The following is a 16,197-nucleotide window of genomic DNA, read 5'->3' on the forward strand; positions in this document are numbered from 1 at the left end:
TTAATTTTAATATTATATATTAACTTTAAAAGCAATTTTTCAAAATAACGAAAAATACAAATTTAATATATATTATATTAGTTAAGGAAATATATATAAACACTCACCATCATCACGTCAGCCAAATATCGTAGACGAGAAGCAATCTCCTGCCTCCGTTGTAATGATCCCATCCGTGTCCTTGATATAGTTACGATGATATTTCTACGATGAGCACATTCGAATTTTTTGAATAGACAGCGATCCACTTGAACGCGATCGATATCACTCGCGAATATACTCAATGTCACACGGATTTAATTAACACTCTAAAACGATCGGCCGTTTATTTATTCGGCACTCCCGGCACACGAAATTCGATACCCGGAACGGATAAAGGAAATTTGAAAAATGTCATCGCGGAATATGTCAATATCTCAAGCAAGGCCACTCCGTATCGTCCGCCTCGACGAATCTGTCATCCGTCCCGGCCATCCATCCACCCTCCGATGCTCCATCTGTCAACGCTCCTCGACGCTACGGATGCCACGTGACACTCGCGACGCTACGGATGCCACGTGACACTCGCGACGTTACGGATGCCACGTGACACTCGCGACGCTCGGCGGACGAGCAAACGAACGAAACTTCGCGGATTCGAAAATGGATCCCGGCATCGAAATGCGAAGCGACGAGTACCACTAGAGTCCTAGATTATTAATCTAAGACTAAGCACCACCGAACAACGAAAATCGAAAATCATGATCGCGCGGATTAATTAACGCTACGAGATAACAGTCCGTCCTTAGACACGACACTCCCCCGACACTCGTTCGTACGCGAAATTCGACCGATGAAGGAGACGCGAATTGACCAGTAACGGAAATTTGAAAAGTGTCATGGCGGAAATATCTCAAGCGGCACCACCGTATATTCCCCTCGACAAATCCATCGTAGCAATCCATCCCTCGACGCTCCCTCGACGCTCCTCGATGCCGCGGATGCTGGATGACACTCGTGACGTCGCGCATGCGCGCGAAAATCGGCCGAAATAGATAAATCGGCGGGAGCGCGGTTTCACGGAGACTCGTCGAAAATTCAAAAAGTGTCATGGCGGAATATCTCAATATCTCAAGCGGCAACTACCAGTTGGGTAGATTGTCGCGATGCTCCATCTCTCAAGCCCGTAGCTCCCGTTGATGCTCCTCGATAGATATCCCGCCGCGGATGCTGGATGTCATCCGCATCCGATGACGACGAGATACGCGCACGACTTGCGGATTCCAAAGTGGAGTCCCGGCCAGGGAACGGGACGCAACGAGCAACCGCCACTGCGAAGATTGAGAATCTCGCGCATCGCGATCGCGATTAATATTACGCCCCTCAGACGATCGTCCGTCACTAAATTCGACACTCCCGACACTCGTCCGTCCGCGATACTCCATCCGCACCGGGTAAAATGTCGCGCGAACACGGAGTAATCGAGATCGATCGCGACGCCGGGGATGCTCGATGTGAACTGATCGAAAATTAACAAATCGAAGGTCACGTGATGCATTCAGATGCATTTATTGGTGCGTTCACCTGATTGCGTCATATTATGCTATCGCGCGTTTTCCGAAGGGCCCAAAAAAATTCTTCTATATGGAAATATGATCGGAGATATGAATATATCGTCGAAATAAAATAAAAATAATAATAATAAAATCTCTAAACTCTCTCTTGCCCATATATCGGCAAGTTAATGCACTGTCTATGTATCTTATGGTTGTATAATATAATTTATTAATATTATTTATATATATATATATCGCGCGCGAGTTTGAATTATTATTATTTAATATTTTTTTTACTTTTAATAATTCGCGATGTAAATTTTGCCAAAGTAACAATGCGAAATTTGATTATATTTATATGATTTGTAGAAAAAATTATAATTAAATTATAATTATATGATTTGCAATTCATATAAGTATTTGGAATCACAGTGTTCAAATGCGAATCGACTAGAAAGAGAAAGAGAGAGAGAGAGAGAGAGAGAGAAAGAGAAAGAGAAGACATTTACACGACATATCGAATCTAAAACTTTTTGAATCAAAAAAGAAATTTGAATATAATTAATATCTCAAATTATGTATTAGTTGATATATAATATTGGATTGGAAGGGGAAAGTAATATCGTATTTTTTCAATAGATGATTTTAGTGTGTTTTATTAAAAGCAAAAAAAGTAAAAGTAAGAAAGTTACAACGACATTACTTTCCCTCCAACCATAATGAAAGACAAAAATAAAGATTTGGAGGAGCTGGGATTTGAACCCAGGACTTTCAGCATGCGAAGCAGACACTCTACCACTGAGTTACACCCCCACTTGTAAGATGAATGTTTAAACAGAAAGACATTCAACAGGTCATATTTTTAAAATAATTTTCTTATGATTATGTAAGATTAAGATGACAAATTATGCAATAAAACAATGCCTATGTGATTATATACAATAGAGGAATAAGTTACAAATATATAATCTCGTTCTTAAGTAAAATTATTCTAGCAATTCCCTATGTTTTTATTTTAGCTCATCTATAATTTCAACTACAGAAGAAATTCAATTATAATGTCAATTTCTTTTTTGCCGAATGCAATTTATAATTCAAATCTTAATTACAGCGGCATTAAATTCCCGCCGATGTCTGATCTACTTTAAGTTTGAAAATCCTATAATGGACCAATGAGGACAAAGAAACCTTTAATCCCTCTGTCCTGATTGGTCAATTTAACGCTGCTTTATCTACGGGTAGAATTTCCGAACGCATCCTTTATCATCGCTGGGTTGGTCACATTGCTCGCAGCGATATTATCCGCGCCCCGCGGATATGTATTATTGATGCGCTAACCTATGCGAGACGGTGCAAGGAATCTTCGCGAATTCCGCAACGTGATACTGATCTACCGCGCGTCTCGCATCCGCGAACGTGGTGCTATCGTTCCTCCGCTCGTGACCGAGCACGTTGCAAAACCGCCGGATCCGACGACGCTCGGCAAACGCGAGCGTCTCCTCGCGCTCAACTGTCATCGTGCGTCACCCGCCGCCGTGGGAGGCTGTCTCGCGCTCTGTTGACGAAGTCGCCGATGTCTCACGATCACCCGCGTACATGTTTCCCGCGAACATCGTGAACTCGTTTTCCCTCCTTCTGTCGCGTGCACGCTTCTGCTGGAATGTAAGTCCCATCGCGTTATTTTTGCTGCTTTTTTCGTAATTTATTGTCATGAACCGACGAGCATCAATGATGATTGATGGAATTATATGATTGAAGTGTCTACTGATGCTAGGTAAACAAAGGAATGTTTGCCGCTGCCACACTTGATTTTTGGTATTTTAATCTTCAATGATTATTAAATGATTATTGAAGATAATATGATAAGGCAAATAAAACATTGAAATCAGTCAAAGTATAACTGTTGCGATGTTGGATTTTTTGTTTCTTTCATGCTATACAAAATGGAATAATTGCTTTTACGCAGTTATAGAGTTGCGATATAGATTAGATTAGAAAATTACGTATGATAAAAAATAAATAGATTTGCTTACAGGAAAGCGGACTGTGATGCATGGATGAAATACTATCACTAGATGATAGAGTGTGAAAGATTGGACTGTGTCAAGTCCAAAGGAAAGGCTATTGATTTGTGGGAAGAACGGCAGTATCCACCACGGCTTTTACAGAGATGGTTGGATTGGCGGGCGGGGGAGGTCATTTGTATCCCTCGCCCCCCATGCAATCCAATCCAGAGCGTAAGTATCTTAGTAATATATTTGTTATATATATATATATATATATTTTTTTTTTGCATATATTTAGGATTTTATACACTTTACTTTGGTTAATCTGGCTTATATCTTTCGACTTGCTCGTAAGTGCACCATTAGTTTTGCTTTCGCACGCTTATATTTCTTTCTATTCGTTAGTATTATTTATTATATTTGATAAATTGTTATCTGTATATTCATCTACCTAAACACTTAATTTAACAAATTTTAATGATTTTGATTCTTTAGATTTTTTAATAGTTTTATCTTATATATTATACTGTTCAGAAAGAAGAGAGTTTTAAAATGGAACCATTGTACTTTATATAAGTCATTAAAGAAAAATAGTATCTCGGCATTATTTATTTCAATTAATATATGTGTTATATATATGTAATTTGAAATACAGTAAGAGAAATGACTGGGATTGCACCCAGTGCACCAACCAGTGCTGACGCTTGCTTGAGCATTGTGCATTCGTTGATGTGTCATCGTCAAGGTGGTGAAAGTGAAGGCTTCAGCAAACGTGCGATTGAATCGCTAGTGAAGAAACTCAAAGTAAATCCCATATATACATGTTGCCTATGTTGCTAATACATTAATGTATACAAAATTAAAAAAAAGAAAGAATAATACTTTTATGCTGTAAAAATTAAGCTCATGTAGACTGTAATTTTTAATAATTTTACTATTTGAGATTGTAACGAGATCAATGTACAATAAAATTTGATTAATGGAAAAATTTAATTAACAGGAGAAGCGCGACGAGTTGGACAGTTTAATCACTGCAATAACTACTAATGGAGCACATCCCAGCAAATGCGTCACCATCCAGAGAACTCTCGATGGCAGATTGCAAGTGGCAGGACGCAAGGGTTTCCCGCACGTAATCTATGCTCGCATTTGGAGATGGCCGGATTTGCACAAGAACGAACTGAAACACGTAAAATACTGCCAGTTCGCTTTCGATTTGAAGTGCGATTCCGTATGTGTGAATCCCTATCATTATGAACGAGTGGTGTCGCCCGGCATAGGTATGTGCGATAACTCGCATATAATAATTTATTTTCATGTCTAGCATTTATATCCCTCACATATGCGCATCTAATTTTTGCTTCTTCCCTGCAATATTATTTTTTTACTTTTGCTTTGATCATTATCATTCAGTTTTGCTTATTTCAAATAGTTCTTGATTATAATTATCCAAAGAGATAAAATAAAATCATGCATCCTAAGGTTCGTTAATGAACACAGAGAATGCTATAGAGCAAATTATTGATTATTGTGGTCTTCTTGATGTCTTGATGGAATGGGTTGGTTTCCCCCGCACAGACCCGTTCTTTACAGACCTGTCCGGATTGACTCTGCAATCCGGTGTGGGTGTGGGACCTGGTGGCAGATTGGTCAAGGATGAGTACACGGTCGGCGGTGGAGGTACCGCCGCCGCAGCGGCCGCGGCCGCCGTTGGATCCGCGATGGACGTGGACAGCGAAATGAATCAGACTATTCAGCACCATCCACCGGCTCCTCAGCCGACCGCTTCGAACAACGCTCAACAGGCCCAGCAAGGGTTTATACCAGGCTTACCAACTCCCAATCCAAGTAAGTTGAATGTTAGATGATCTTTTTTTCATCTCTTCTGAAGCTTTTACTTTATCAAAATTTCGATCAATTGGCTTTACATAGCGTAAATTTGTCTGCAATTAATGTCTAGTCACAATAGATGGTAGTACACTTTAATGAATCAATGCAATATTGACACATGTGGATACACCCCTTTATTTTAAAGGGAATATTAATAAATCTCTTTTATTAATCTGATGAAAGGAAAATTCGACATGTGATGATTCTATTATAGGAAAATTTATGTGAATATCTCCAACTGTGCTAAAACATACAAGCTACAAATTTGGCGCTCTCGATATGCGATTGTTAATTATTAAATTAATTGCTAACTCGCCGACTGCTTTCGTTACTGCTATCGAATGTAGACTGTAGCAGGCAAGAATTTGCTTCGCAACCTTCTTCCTTTTGTTGCGTAATTCGATTTTTGTTTTTGGCTTCATTGTTTTCTTTTCCTTTTGATTGTTCGGCACAGCGAGTACTGAGGGTATGTTTAGTGCCGGTGGGAGTGGCAATAATGGTAATCCCCATGCTAAACTGGACGACAATAATTGCCCCAGGCAAACCTGGATTCCCACATCTCATCACTCGGCAGGCCGTAACATGCATCATCGTACGTATTTTATTGTACACAGCCTTATTATTCAAGAAGCTTTCAATTACATGTTGCTGATTAGCCTTTGCTAGTGTGTTGCCAGTATGCATTATTTGTGATTCTTAGATTTATGGATCAGAGTTTCCGAAATTAATTATAGAAGTGTTTGTATTGTGAATGCAAAAAGTAAACTTTGAATTTAAACATTCTGAAGCAAATGCAAGGATTATCTAAAATGGCATTTTAGCCATTAATCAAAATGAAGAAAAATAAAAACATCAATGTCACATGTGTAATAATAATAATTGACATTTTGGTTATTTTGTATTTGCAAATATATTATGTATATATATGATATATTCAAAATGATAATGAAATTATAATTTATAAAGAATTTAAGATTTGTGAGATCGGAGTACTCTCATTAATATCCTGGAATCTAAAAATCAAGTTATTAGAATATCATCTTCTTGGGAAGTACCAGTTCGCATGCGAACGGATAATTTGAAAACAGTTACAGCGAAGGCCACGTTTGCGTCTTTTTAATATTTTATGTTGCCTGCATCGTGTATGAATTTTAATTTTACAGCAGTAATACATCCAATGAGTCACACCGTAGGTAGCCAACAACAATCGCTGAACGCCGCGTCCAGCGGAACGTCCGGCGCGCAGATCCTGAGTCCCGCGCAGGGACAGTCGACTGCCGATACGTTCTACGGCACCAACACACCCCCGCAAGACATCAATCAACCTCCTACCGTTGATGCGTTAGCAGCCTCTTTAGGTACATAAAACGTGTGTAGCGCACTCACCAATTAGACCAACACAGAGAATCACTATATCCTTTTAAACACAGATTCCACAAGGATATCAAATCTGAATTTTTCTAATTTTTTTTTTTTTAGTATAAAATATTTTTGACATTTTTCCGTATTATATTGGATCACTTGTTTCTTTACTTAAATAGGTGAAGGACAAAGCTCACCCGTGTCGCCTGTACATCTTCATCATCCGAATGGATTTCCCGTAGGCACAGCACCATACAATTCCGGGGCGCCGCAGTGGACCGGCGCCAATACTCTCACGTATACTCAAAGTATGCAGCCGCCGGACCCTCGACATCTTCATACGGCGTCGTACTGTAAGTTGATTACGTTAAGAAGAGTTTCCTGCTTTGGAGTTAAATAATATAACTTTCAAGAATCAAATCTAATATTTGAATATAGGGGGAGGCCATGGAAATGACGTTAGTGGAAATATCGGAGGATTGCTTTCCACGCAACCAGCGCCGGAATATTGGTGCTCCGTGGGTTACTTTGAGTTGGACATCCAAGTCGGAGAGACGTTTAAAGTTAGCAGCGGTTGTCCCACAGTCACCGTGGACGGCTACGTGGATCCGAGCGGTGGAAACAGATTTTGCTTAGGTGCCTTGAGCAACGTGCATAGGACGGAACAAAGCGAGAGAGCGCGTCTTCACATAGGTAATTATCACTCTTATAGTAATAATAATTTTTAGACAAATATTGCGAAAAAATTTTCAATTAAAATAAATTTTAGGAAAAGGCGTTGTGCTGGATTTAAGAGGTGAAGGCGACGTTTGGTTGAGATGTCAAAGCGAGCACAGCGTCTTTGTACAATCTTATTATCTGGACAGAGAGGCGGGTCGGGCACCTGGTGACGCAGTACATAAAATTTATCCGTCGGCATATATTAAAGTTTTCGATCTAAGACAGTGTCACAAACAAATGCGAGGCCAAGCCGCCACTGCTCAGGCTGCCGCAGCGGCGCAAGCCGCAGCCGTCGCGGGTCATCTCACTCATGGAGGGCCTATCGCCAAAAGTAAGCCAATGGATAATCCAGAGAATCTAAAAACGCGAGCATTTATTAATAACGCAATTTTAATAACGTATAGTTAAATACATTTTTGCAATGTAATGTGTATAAATAAAATACAATTATTACTCAGGTATCAGCGCGGCTGCGGGAATTGGAGTCGACGATTTACGAAGGCTCTGTATTCTACGTTTGAGTTTTGTTAAGGGATGGGGTCCAGACTACCCGCGACAAAGTATAAAAGAAACACCGTGCTGGATCGAGGTTTGTTTTATAATTTTATTTCACGAATCTATTTTTATAAATGAATGACAAAAAGAGTGAAAATCTCAATACAATTTAATAAAAACATTAGAAACCAGCAGTACAGGAGAGGATGTCTTTGAATTTATAATTAAATTCTTTCTAGTTTTGCAAGTATTGAATTTATTATTTTTATTGATTTTTTCCTTATCAAACTTTTTTACATATTTATTATTATATACATATTTTCTTAAAATTCTATTTTTAAATAATTAAAAGAATTTAATACGACTTTATATGTAATATTTTATATGTATGTGTATATATATATATATATTTTTTTTTTTTAATATTTCTCATTTATTTCCTAGGTGCATTTACATCGAGCGCTTCAATTGCTGGACGAGGTGTTGCACACGATGCCAATTGATGGACCACGAGCGATCGAATAATTCCATCAGTTCGAATTATGAAAAATGAAAAAAGCATCATAATGTTTGAATGAAGTGTGCAAGTGTAACAAACATTTTCTGAATGATCATTCGAGTAATTTCAGCTTAAGAACGCGAGTGAACAAACCGGACGAACCAAATTCATCAGATGGGAATGATCAAATAATTGAGACGTGAAATTCGGCCATAGAAAGCTCGGAGAGAGCTTGCGGAAGTTATTTATATATTTAACAACTCGTGATATATAATAATCTGTGTAGGACAGGGGTTCCCAAACTTTCTAGCGTTTATGTTGCAGATGGTCCATAGATGGAACCTGTGTGTTTTCTGAAAACTATGTATATATTTTATATATTTGTATATTTTATCGTAGAATGTACAAAGTAAGGCTTACAACTGTTCTCGTCTTTATTAATTAGTTTCTTATTTGCTAGTAACTTTTGTTAAACAATTAAACAGGGAGGGAAAAAGATCAATATAAATCATATTGCAGATGTTGGTGCATATAAATGATTTATTATTTTATACATTTAATTTTTTATGTATGCAAAAATTTAATTTTATATATGTCAAATTAGGGATTTTTCTAATTACAATAAAAGATTAACATTTTATTTTAAGTTTTATCTAGGTTTATATAATAATACATTTGCATTAATACTTGTGATTTGAATATATCAAATTTTTATTTCTGAAGTGAAAAGTTACATCTTTCATTGCATATATGCATTGCATTTAAAAATATAAGTTTTTGAATCTGTTTTATCAAGGATTAATATATATAAGTATATGAATCCTGTAATAATACAATTCAATAATTTATCACATATTCCACTCTGATGGAATTTCAAAAATTGATTTAGTTTGTGTATGGTGGAAAAAATTTCAATTATGCTAGATTTTTTGAAAGTTTGATAATATCTTTGAATCATTCTATGGTGCCATTTAACAAAGTATACTAAAAACCTTGTTCCTCTGAAAACATCCTTATTCTCTATTTTTTTTCCTTCTAGCTTTGAAAGTTCTTCAGGTTTGAGAACCCCTGCTGTAGAATAAAACATGTGCCACGGCCTTGCACTATCATCAACGTACAAAAGCGAAAGAAACGTTATTTTTATTTACGAGATGTAATTTTTTACGGAAAGAGGCGACACGACACGTTTCACCGACAAAGGAACAGAATAAAATAGATTGACGGTCTTCTATTTTGCTAGGCACGCGAAATGAGGAAATTCCTCCGGCGACACGCAGTCCGCTAGACTCAGTGATACAAGTTTCGGAACCGTTATATAGTCACGATCCTGTTCTTTGAGATTAGCTTTATAAGATAAGTGAAAACCATTGTCTACACACTTATTATTACTTATCGCAAATGTTAAGCTCAATATTTATATCAGATAAAAAGTCTTACATTTCTGGATTCCTGGATTAAGATAAAAAAGTGTTTTAACATTTTTACATTTAAAGAGAAAAGAATGAATATTTTTTTCTTTGATGATTTCGAATTTTGATGAAACTTAATGAATTAGAATCTGAGAATCCCGATATAGAAGTCCAAGGATCTAGGAATCCAGAAATCTTGGACCCCAGGGATCTCAGAATCCAGGAATCTTGAAATCTGAGGATCTAAAGATCCAAAGATGTAAGAATCCTAGATATAAGAATTATCTTTATGCACATGTATACAGTAGGGAGATTTTCTCTAAATACACAGTAATACATTTCTGCCAAGTAGCAAATATAGATAATTTATAAGAATTATTCACACACAGTCATAATACTTCATAATGATAAACTTTTTGTATTTAAATTTAAATAGAGGAGATATTGTGACATCATTTTTTTGATTTGTGAGAATATTATAGATTTAGAACATATATTTATCACAATTTATAGATATAATTATATAGCGTTGGCAGAAATTTGGTACAGTGACGTTAAAATTATTTGTTTATTATGAATGAATATAATTTGTTTATTATCTGTTTTACAATTTATAACCAAAAACTATTTTACATAGAGATTTTGAAGTTTTAATAAGCATTCTTGTTCTTCTTTCTTATTTCTTTGTTTCGTCAAATAAAATCTTTTAATTTCTTGGTTATTATTAATTACAATATCATTATATTATTAATATTATTATTATTATTACTGCGGTTGTTGGAGAGAAAAGATTGAGAGCTATTCGGGAAAATAACATATACATTGTGGAATATTAAAATGGATACTTATATATATATATCCAGAAACTAAAATTTAAAAGAATCTGTAAATGAGAAAAAAATCGAAAGTTTTATGATGGAAGGATGAAATTATAATAGAGAATCTGTATTTCTTATATATATATTACATTGATAAAAAATCAGAAGTAAATTGAATTTAATTCAAACGAATAGATTCAGTTGTGTATCTTTTCTAATCAACCGCAGGATGTTATTACTATTACAACGTAGTACTTGTTGAATAATTATACCTACTGTTTACCAACTATTTTACTAAAAAAAGAAATATGTAGTCGTACAAAATATTCTTACAATATACATTTAATAATAGGATACAGAGAAATTGATTTAAGAAAATAGAGAAAGAAAGGAAGAGAATTGACCAAATTGGATGATATGCATGTACAAGGTATCTTAAAACTATCAGAGATGATATCCTTGTTTTACCTTGTACATATATATTCAGTATATGTGTATTTTATTTTAATTGATTATGTATGCGAAAAAAGGAAGGATAGAGAAAGATGTTTAATGAAACTTGTTTATAATACAATAGTATTTGCTGCTTCTTTGTTGTAATTCAGTCTTCGTGTTGCGAATGAATGAATTTTTCATAACTTGGGGAGAATTATTTGAGATGAGGAGACGAAGATTAAACGTTACCGTTTAAGCTAAGTTCGAGGGAATCTGCACTCTTATGAAAATTGTCCAACGACTACCGTATTATTTTTCAATAATTAATTTTTTAATGATTTTGAAGATTCGTTGAGAAATCTATGATTAAAAGGAAATAATTCGCTAATCGCGGGACACATTCTGTGCACTAATATGTATAATGCCTTCCTTTGATCGACCAATGAAATGTACACACAGCTCAAGTATATTGTCGACAAGAGATTCTTGCTTACAGCCAAGCTAGAAACACATGTGCCATCATTTTCATGCATATAAGAACAGATATAAAACTTAGGACTTTTTACAAGACTGTATTTTTAATTCCAGAGCGATTAAACGCGTGGATTCAAGAACCTAAACTACCGCTGATCTAAGAATCTAGATTTCACAACCACAATATAATATTTCGAGGTATCCATAGGTCTAAGAAGCTAAAAAGTTCAGAGTTCGACGATTATAAGAATATAAAAATCTATGAACGAGGCACTGAGGTTTTAGAATATATGTTTTCGAGAGAGAATCTAGGAATCTAAGATTGCGAAGGTTCTATGATCTTTTAAATTCCGTGGTTCTAACATAAATAGTAATCCAATTTCTAATGATAATCCGATCACCTTGTAATGCTTAGATACGACCTGATAGAGCATAGAACGAAATTAAAGTTCTCAAACAAGCGATTTGAAACAAGCCACACATTTTTTTAATATACACATTAAATCATGTAAGCCTATGTGATGCAAATGATAGGAATCTCCTAAATTAATGATTGAAGGGCTCATTGACATACTAAATACTTTAACTTAGATTAATAATTTACTTATTATTTAGTAATTGAAATATTCACATTGATAATGACATTTAAATATAAATAATAAGTCGATCCATATAGTAATATTTTTAGATCTTTAATAGTCGCCCTCTTATATATGAAAGACTGCCAACTTGTAATGCAAATTTTGTGAATTTTGCTATTGGATGAATGTAGTCTCTTTTTAAATATAAGATTTTACATCAGAAGATCACGAGATGTTAAAGTATCATAAATATTATCATAAAGATTATCTTTGTGCTCTCTCTAAATATAATTTTTCCATGTTTTCCATACACTTTTTTATCATCTGAACAAAGTTTGACATGGTACTGTCTAGAGCCCTTCAATATCAAAGTCATGGAGACGAAAATTACAAAACATATTTATTACTTTCAATGATATCTTCATTAAACATTATTACAAAATAGATCTTTTCTCCCCTTACGTTTCTGCGAGAGACAAACAACATAAACTGTCTGCGTCTAAGCCAAAGATACCCCGACGATATAATGTTATAAAACGTTAAAAATATATATAACACATATGAGTATAGAGAACACATGAGATTTCAATATGGGTGTTCCGAAAGAAACGTACAGAGAATGTGGTACATCAACAAAAATTCTTATGCAAATAATTAACGAAATAATTAAAAACATTAAAAAGTGCTTTTTTGGCCAATTAAAGTCTCTGTGAATTTTTCGGAATACTCGGATGTGAGATATGATCATCCTTACGTAACTATTTCCGTTAATTACGATATGCAGGTAAAATTATATTACATCGCAATCCCATTCGATTTGTAATGGATCTTAATTAACAGTACAATTAAGTTTGATCCACGAATGGCGTAATAAAGAGAGAAAATAAAGAAAAAGAACAAGATTGTATAGATACAAATTAATATCTGTGATTATCGTCGATGCAGATATATTTTAAGTGATTTCTACGGCGTTTAGGCATATTTGTAAAAAATCATAACAAAAAAAAAGAAAAAAAAACAATAACGATATAATAACCATGTACGGCGATAATACTTTTAGAACGATTGTTGAGATAAGATTTATCCGTGTTTATGTTTTGAATGCATATTGTCGTATTGCGTGGTGATGAGGATAATTAAATATGCATTATTAATATTATAATTAGGATAATTAATATATAGTGCGAGCACTATTTTATTGTTTCGAAGGAAAAAGAAAAAGAGAGAGAAAAACGCAGAGAGAGAGAGAGAGAGAGAGAAAGAGCTTGAGCGAATGTGTTTCGCAGAAATTTTTTTTTGTTGTTGTATATTATAGATACGTCGCATTATACACGATCATTTTCAATAAACATATTCTATAAATTATAATTATTTCTTCCCATCGCGCGCGAATGTTTCTGCTATGTTCAGATATTCTTTCTTTGTCGAAGAAATTTCTTTTATATTTAATTATATATTTAATTATATTTAATATTTAATTATATATTTGTCAAAAAATACTTATACGATTATCAAAATTACGGCGCGATTCTCAAACATTTAAACGCAGCATCTCAAATGCGCCCGCCATGGACGCTCGACAAATCAGAGCGCAGAAAGACGTTATAACCTCACTTGTCAGAGAGAGAAGTTATAAAAGAATAACATAGCCAAAAGAGAAACACGACGGAACGAGGAGAGATTTATTTTAATTTTTGATGACATATTATGGTAACTTATTATTTAATTGTTATTGTCATAGTATTATTATGTCAAGTTCTTTTATAAAACACTGTTTGCATCTTTCCCATGTTTTCATTTGAACATGTTTATAAAAAGCGTTTTTTGCAATATTAAATTGTGTTAAATTTCATTTTATTTAAAGAAATTTTTAGATATCTATTAACAGAATAGTGATAGTGTAAAAATAAATATGATTATTAAATATGATTAATTTAACATGGTTTACGTATATAAGAAAATAATATACTGTCGTACGGATAATAACAGGTGATATGGTAATAATTTTCATAAATAAATTTTTTGCAGCGCCAAATATGATGCAGACCATGAGGATAATGAATGTCAACAATCTGACAATAGGCGTTACAGGATTCTGCGAGACCTTTGTCCCAAATTCTGTCTATACACAATGCGTACGTTGGAAAAGAAAGCCACTTTGGATGCCTACAGCAAAATCCAAAGTATTTCGAGTACCAAAGAAGCCTGTCATACCTGTAGAAGAGCATCTGGAGGCTCAGCGTTTATATAATAATTACAGAACATATATAACATCGCTTAGGTATTTATACATATGTACACACACACACATATATATATATATATATGCATAATGTGACTTAATAATTCTGAGATTATTTCTCTTATTATATTTTTGGATCTTTGGCTAATAAAACATTTAAAAGTCTGAATATAGATCTTGTTTTAGTACTAGTTTTAAATTAACAGGTAATGTATTTCAGAGCATATTTGGTACAAGTTGCAAAGGAGAATGAGGTGCAATATGACCACACGGTTATCGAGCAAGCTGAAAAGGAGGATTTCCAGGCATGCAGTGTGATAAATGACGAATGGAATGCAGAGGTGGCAAAAATACGAGAAGATAGATTGGCGAACATGAGAGAGAAACGCAAGGAGTCTATTCTGCAGAAATTGCTACAGCAAGAGAAGCAGGAGGAGGAACGGAGGAATTATATCGACGAACACATTAGAAAGGTTAAGGAGGAATCTCTCACATTCATCACCGCAGAGAACGTGGATGCGGCGATCGAAGAGTGCCTGACGAATATCATCGATTATAATCGCGCGTTAGATTTGAAGGGAAACTGGTATGATGGGGAGTATCCTCCAAAGAGTGTTCCACCTCTTGAAGAAACGCAGAAACCGGCAGTCGTCGAGAATTGAGTATAGATTTAGAAAAGAAGACAACACCTTGGTAGGCTTATACTTGTTTTCCCAAACATCTTAAACTTTTGCTAAAATATAATTAATTATGATAATCATAATACAAATATAATTAATTATGATAATCATAATAAAAACGAGCTATTGTTATTGTAACAAGTATTGAAATAAATATATCCCGCGCTCTTGTTCCTTACTCTTTGCATAATATTTAATATTCTTAGAAAATTAGACGACCAACCAATATATATTTTGGGATTAATATATCATTTTTTGATTGATATATACAATATATCTATTTTATTCTGTATCTATACAGAATAAAATTTAAAAATCGTGAACAAGTTTTATTGCAGAAACTTACCTACAAAATAATACACAGATTATATAATTCTCGTTGTTTGTACAAAATAATTTTTACTGAATCGACAGCACGGTTAATTAAGATACGGGGTAATTAATCAAGCTTTCTTACAGTAGAAAAGCAGAGAAAAGCATTTGAAGTCCGTCGTATAATTAGTGCCGCGTGTTATGAAGCACCTCATTAAAAGCGTGCGACTCCAATGCAATTCGGTTGTATATGCATATCTTGGCATATATATACAGGCGACTGCCTGCTGCTGTATTTACCTGCTTCCTTTTAACGCATTTCAAGCGCAGTCTTTCGCGAACGGCGCGCCGACACGTACCACTGATTTCACCTTCTCGACTCTTGAGGCAAAAAGAAACTCTTGTATTTTCAGAGACGCATAAAATTCGTTTGAATTCTGACAAAACGTATTACAGTAAAGAAAAGCGTAGTATATATAAACAGCCGTTTATTCGGAAAATCCAAAGTGCTTTTCGCGTCTTGCGGTAAATAAATGAATTAAAACAAAATTTTATGAAAATTTATACTGTAAAGTACCGTACAAATATTTTGTATTGTATTTTTAAAAAGTCTATAAGGATTCATATCGTAAAATTACGAATTCCTAGAATTTCTTATATCTATGTTTGATTCAAAACTTTTCCAATTCTATTTCTATTTATTTTTTAATATTTCCATATAAATTAAATAATTGAAGTT

The 16,197-nt window shown here is 34.7% G+C and overlaps 3 protein-coding genes and 1 non-coding gene across 9 annotated transcripts in view; 3 read left to right on the forward strand and 1 right to left on the reverse strand.

Annotated features, from left to right (window-relative positions):
• LOC115234165 (sperm-associated antigen 1) overlaps positions 1 to 134 on the forward strand; it is a 6,522-nt gene extending 6,388 nt beyond the window's left edge. The window contains exon 11 of the mRNA XM_029804963.1: positions 82 to 134. Coding sequence (XP_029660823.1) covers positions 82 to 134 — 53 coding nt within the window. The remainder of the gene's footprint in view (positions 1 to 81) is intronic.
• Positions 135 to 2,276: 2,142 nt separating this feature from the next.
• Trnaa-cgc lies at positions 2,277 to 2,348 on the reverse strand. Its single transcript has one exon. It is a non-coding gene; the product is annotated as a tRNA-Ala (tRNA).
• Positions 2,349 to 2,828: 480 nt separating this feature from the next.
• Positions 2,829 to 13,592, forward strand: LOC115234205 (mothers against decapentaplegic homolog 4). Of its 6 annotated transcripts, none has more exons than XM_029805031.1 (12): positions 2,829 to 3,197; positions 3,559 to 3,772; positions 4,197 to 4,345; positions 4,542 to 4,821; positions 5,120 to 5,389; positions 5,886 to 6,023; positions 6,595 to 6,789; positions 6,973 to 7,146; positions 7,232 to 7,486; positions 7,563 to 7,844; positions 7,972 to 8,102; positions 8,453 to 13,592. In XM_029805031.1, the coding sequence occupies exons 2-12, from the start codon at positions 3,706 to 3,708 to the stop codon at positions 8,531 to 8,533; spliced, it is 2,022 nt and encodes a 673-aa protein (XP_029660891.1). In that variant the 5' UTR covers positions 2,829 to 3,197; positions 3,559 to 3,705; the 3' UTR covers positions 8,534 to 13,592. The 6 variants fall into 6 exon arrangements, with proteins under 6 accessions (XP_029660891.1, XP_029660890.1, XP_029660893.1 ...); XM_029805030.1 differs by having other exon boundaries at positions 3,571 to 3,772; XM_029805033.1 differs by having other exon boundaries at positions 3,571 to 3,772; positions 6,598 to 6,789.
• Positions 13,593 to 13,783: 191 nt separating this feature from the next.
• On the forward strand, positions 13,784 to 15,324 carry LOC115234208 (probable 28S ribosomal protein S26, mitochondrial). The gene is made up of 3 exons (XM_029805039.1): positions 13,784 to 13,934; positions 14,253 to 14,505; positions 14,687 to 15,324. The coding sequence occupies exons 1-3, from the start codon at positions 13,922 to 13,924 to the stop codon at positions 15,126 to 15,128; spliced, it is 708 nt and encodes a 235-aa protein (XP_029660899.1). The 5' UTR covers positions 13,784 to 13,921; the 3' UTR covers positions 15,129 to 15,324.
• The last annotated feature ends 873 nt before the right edge of the window (positions 15,325 to 16,197 follow it).

This window comes from Formica exsecta, unplaced genomic scaffold, assembly GCF_003651465.1.
Source record: "Formica exsecta isolate Colony F162 unplaced genomic scaffold, ASM365146v1 scaffold196, whole genome shotgun sequence".
NCBI lineage: Eukaryota > Metazoa > Arthropoda > Insecta > Hymenoptera > Formicidae > Formica > Formica exsecta.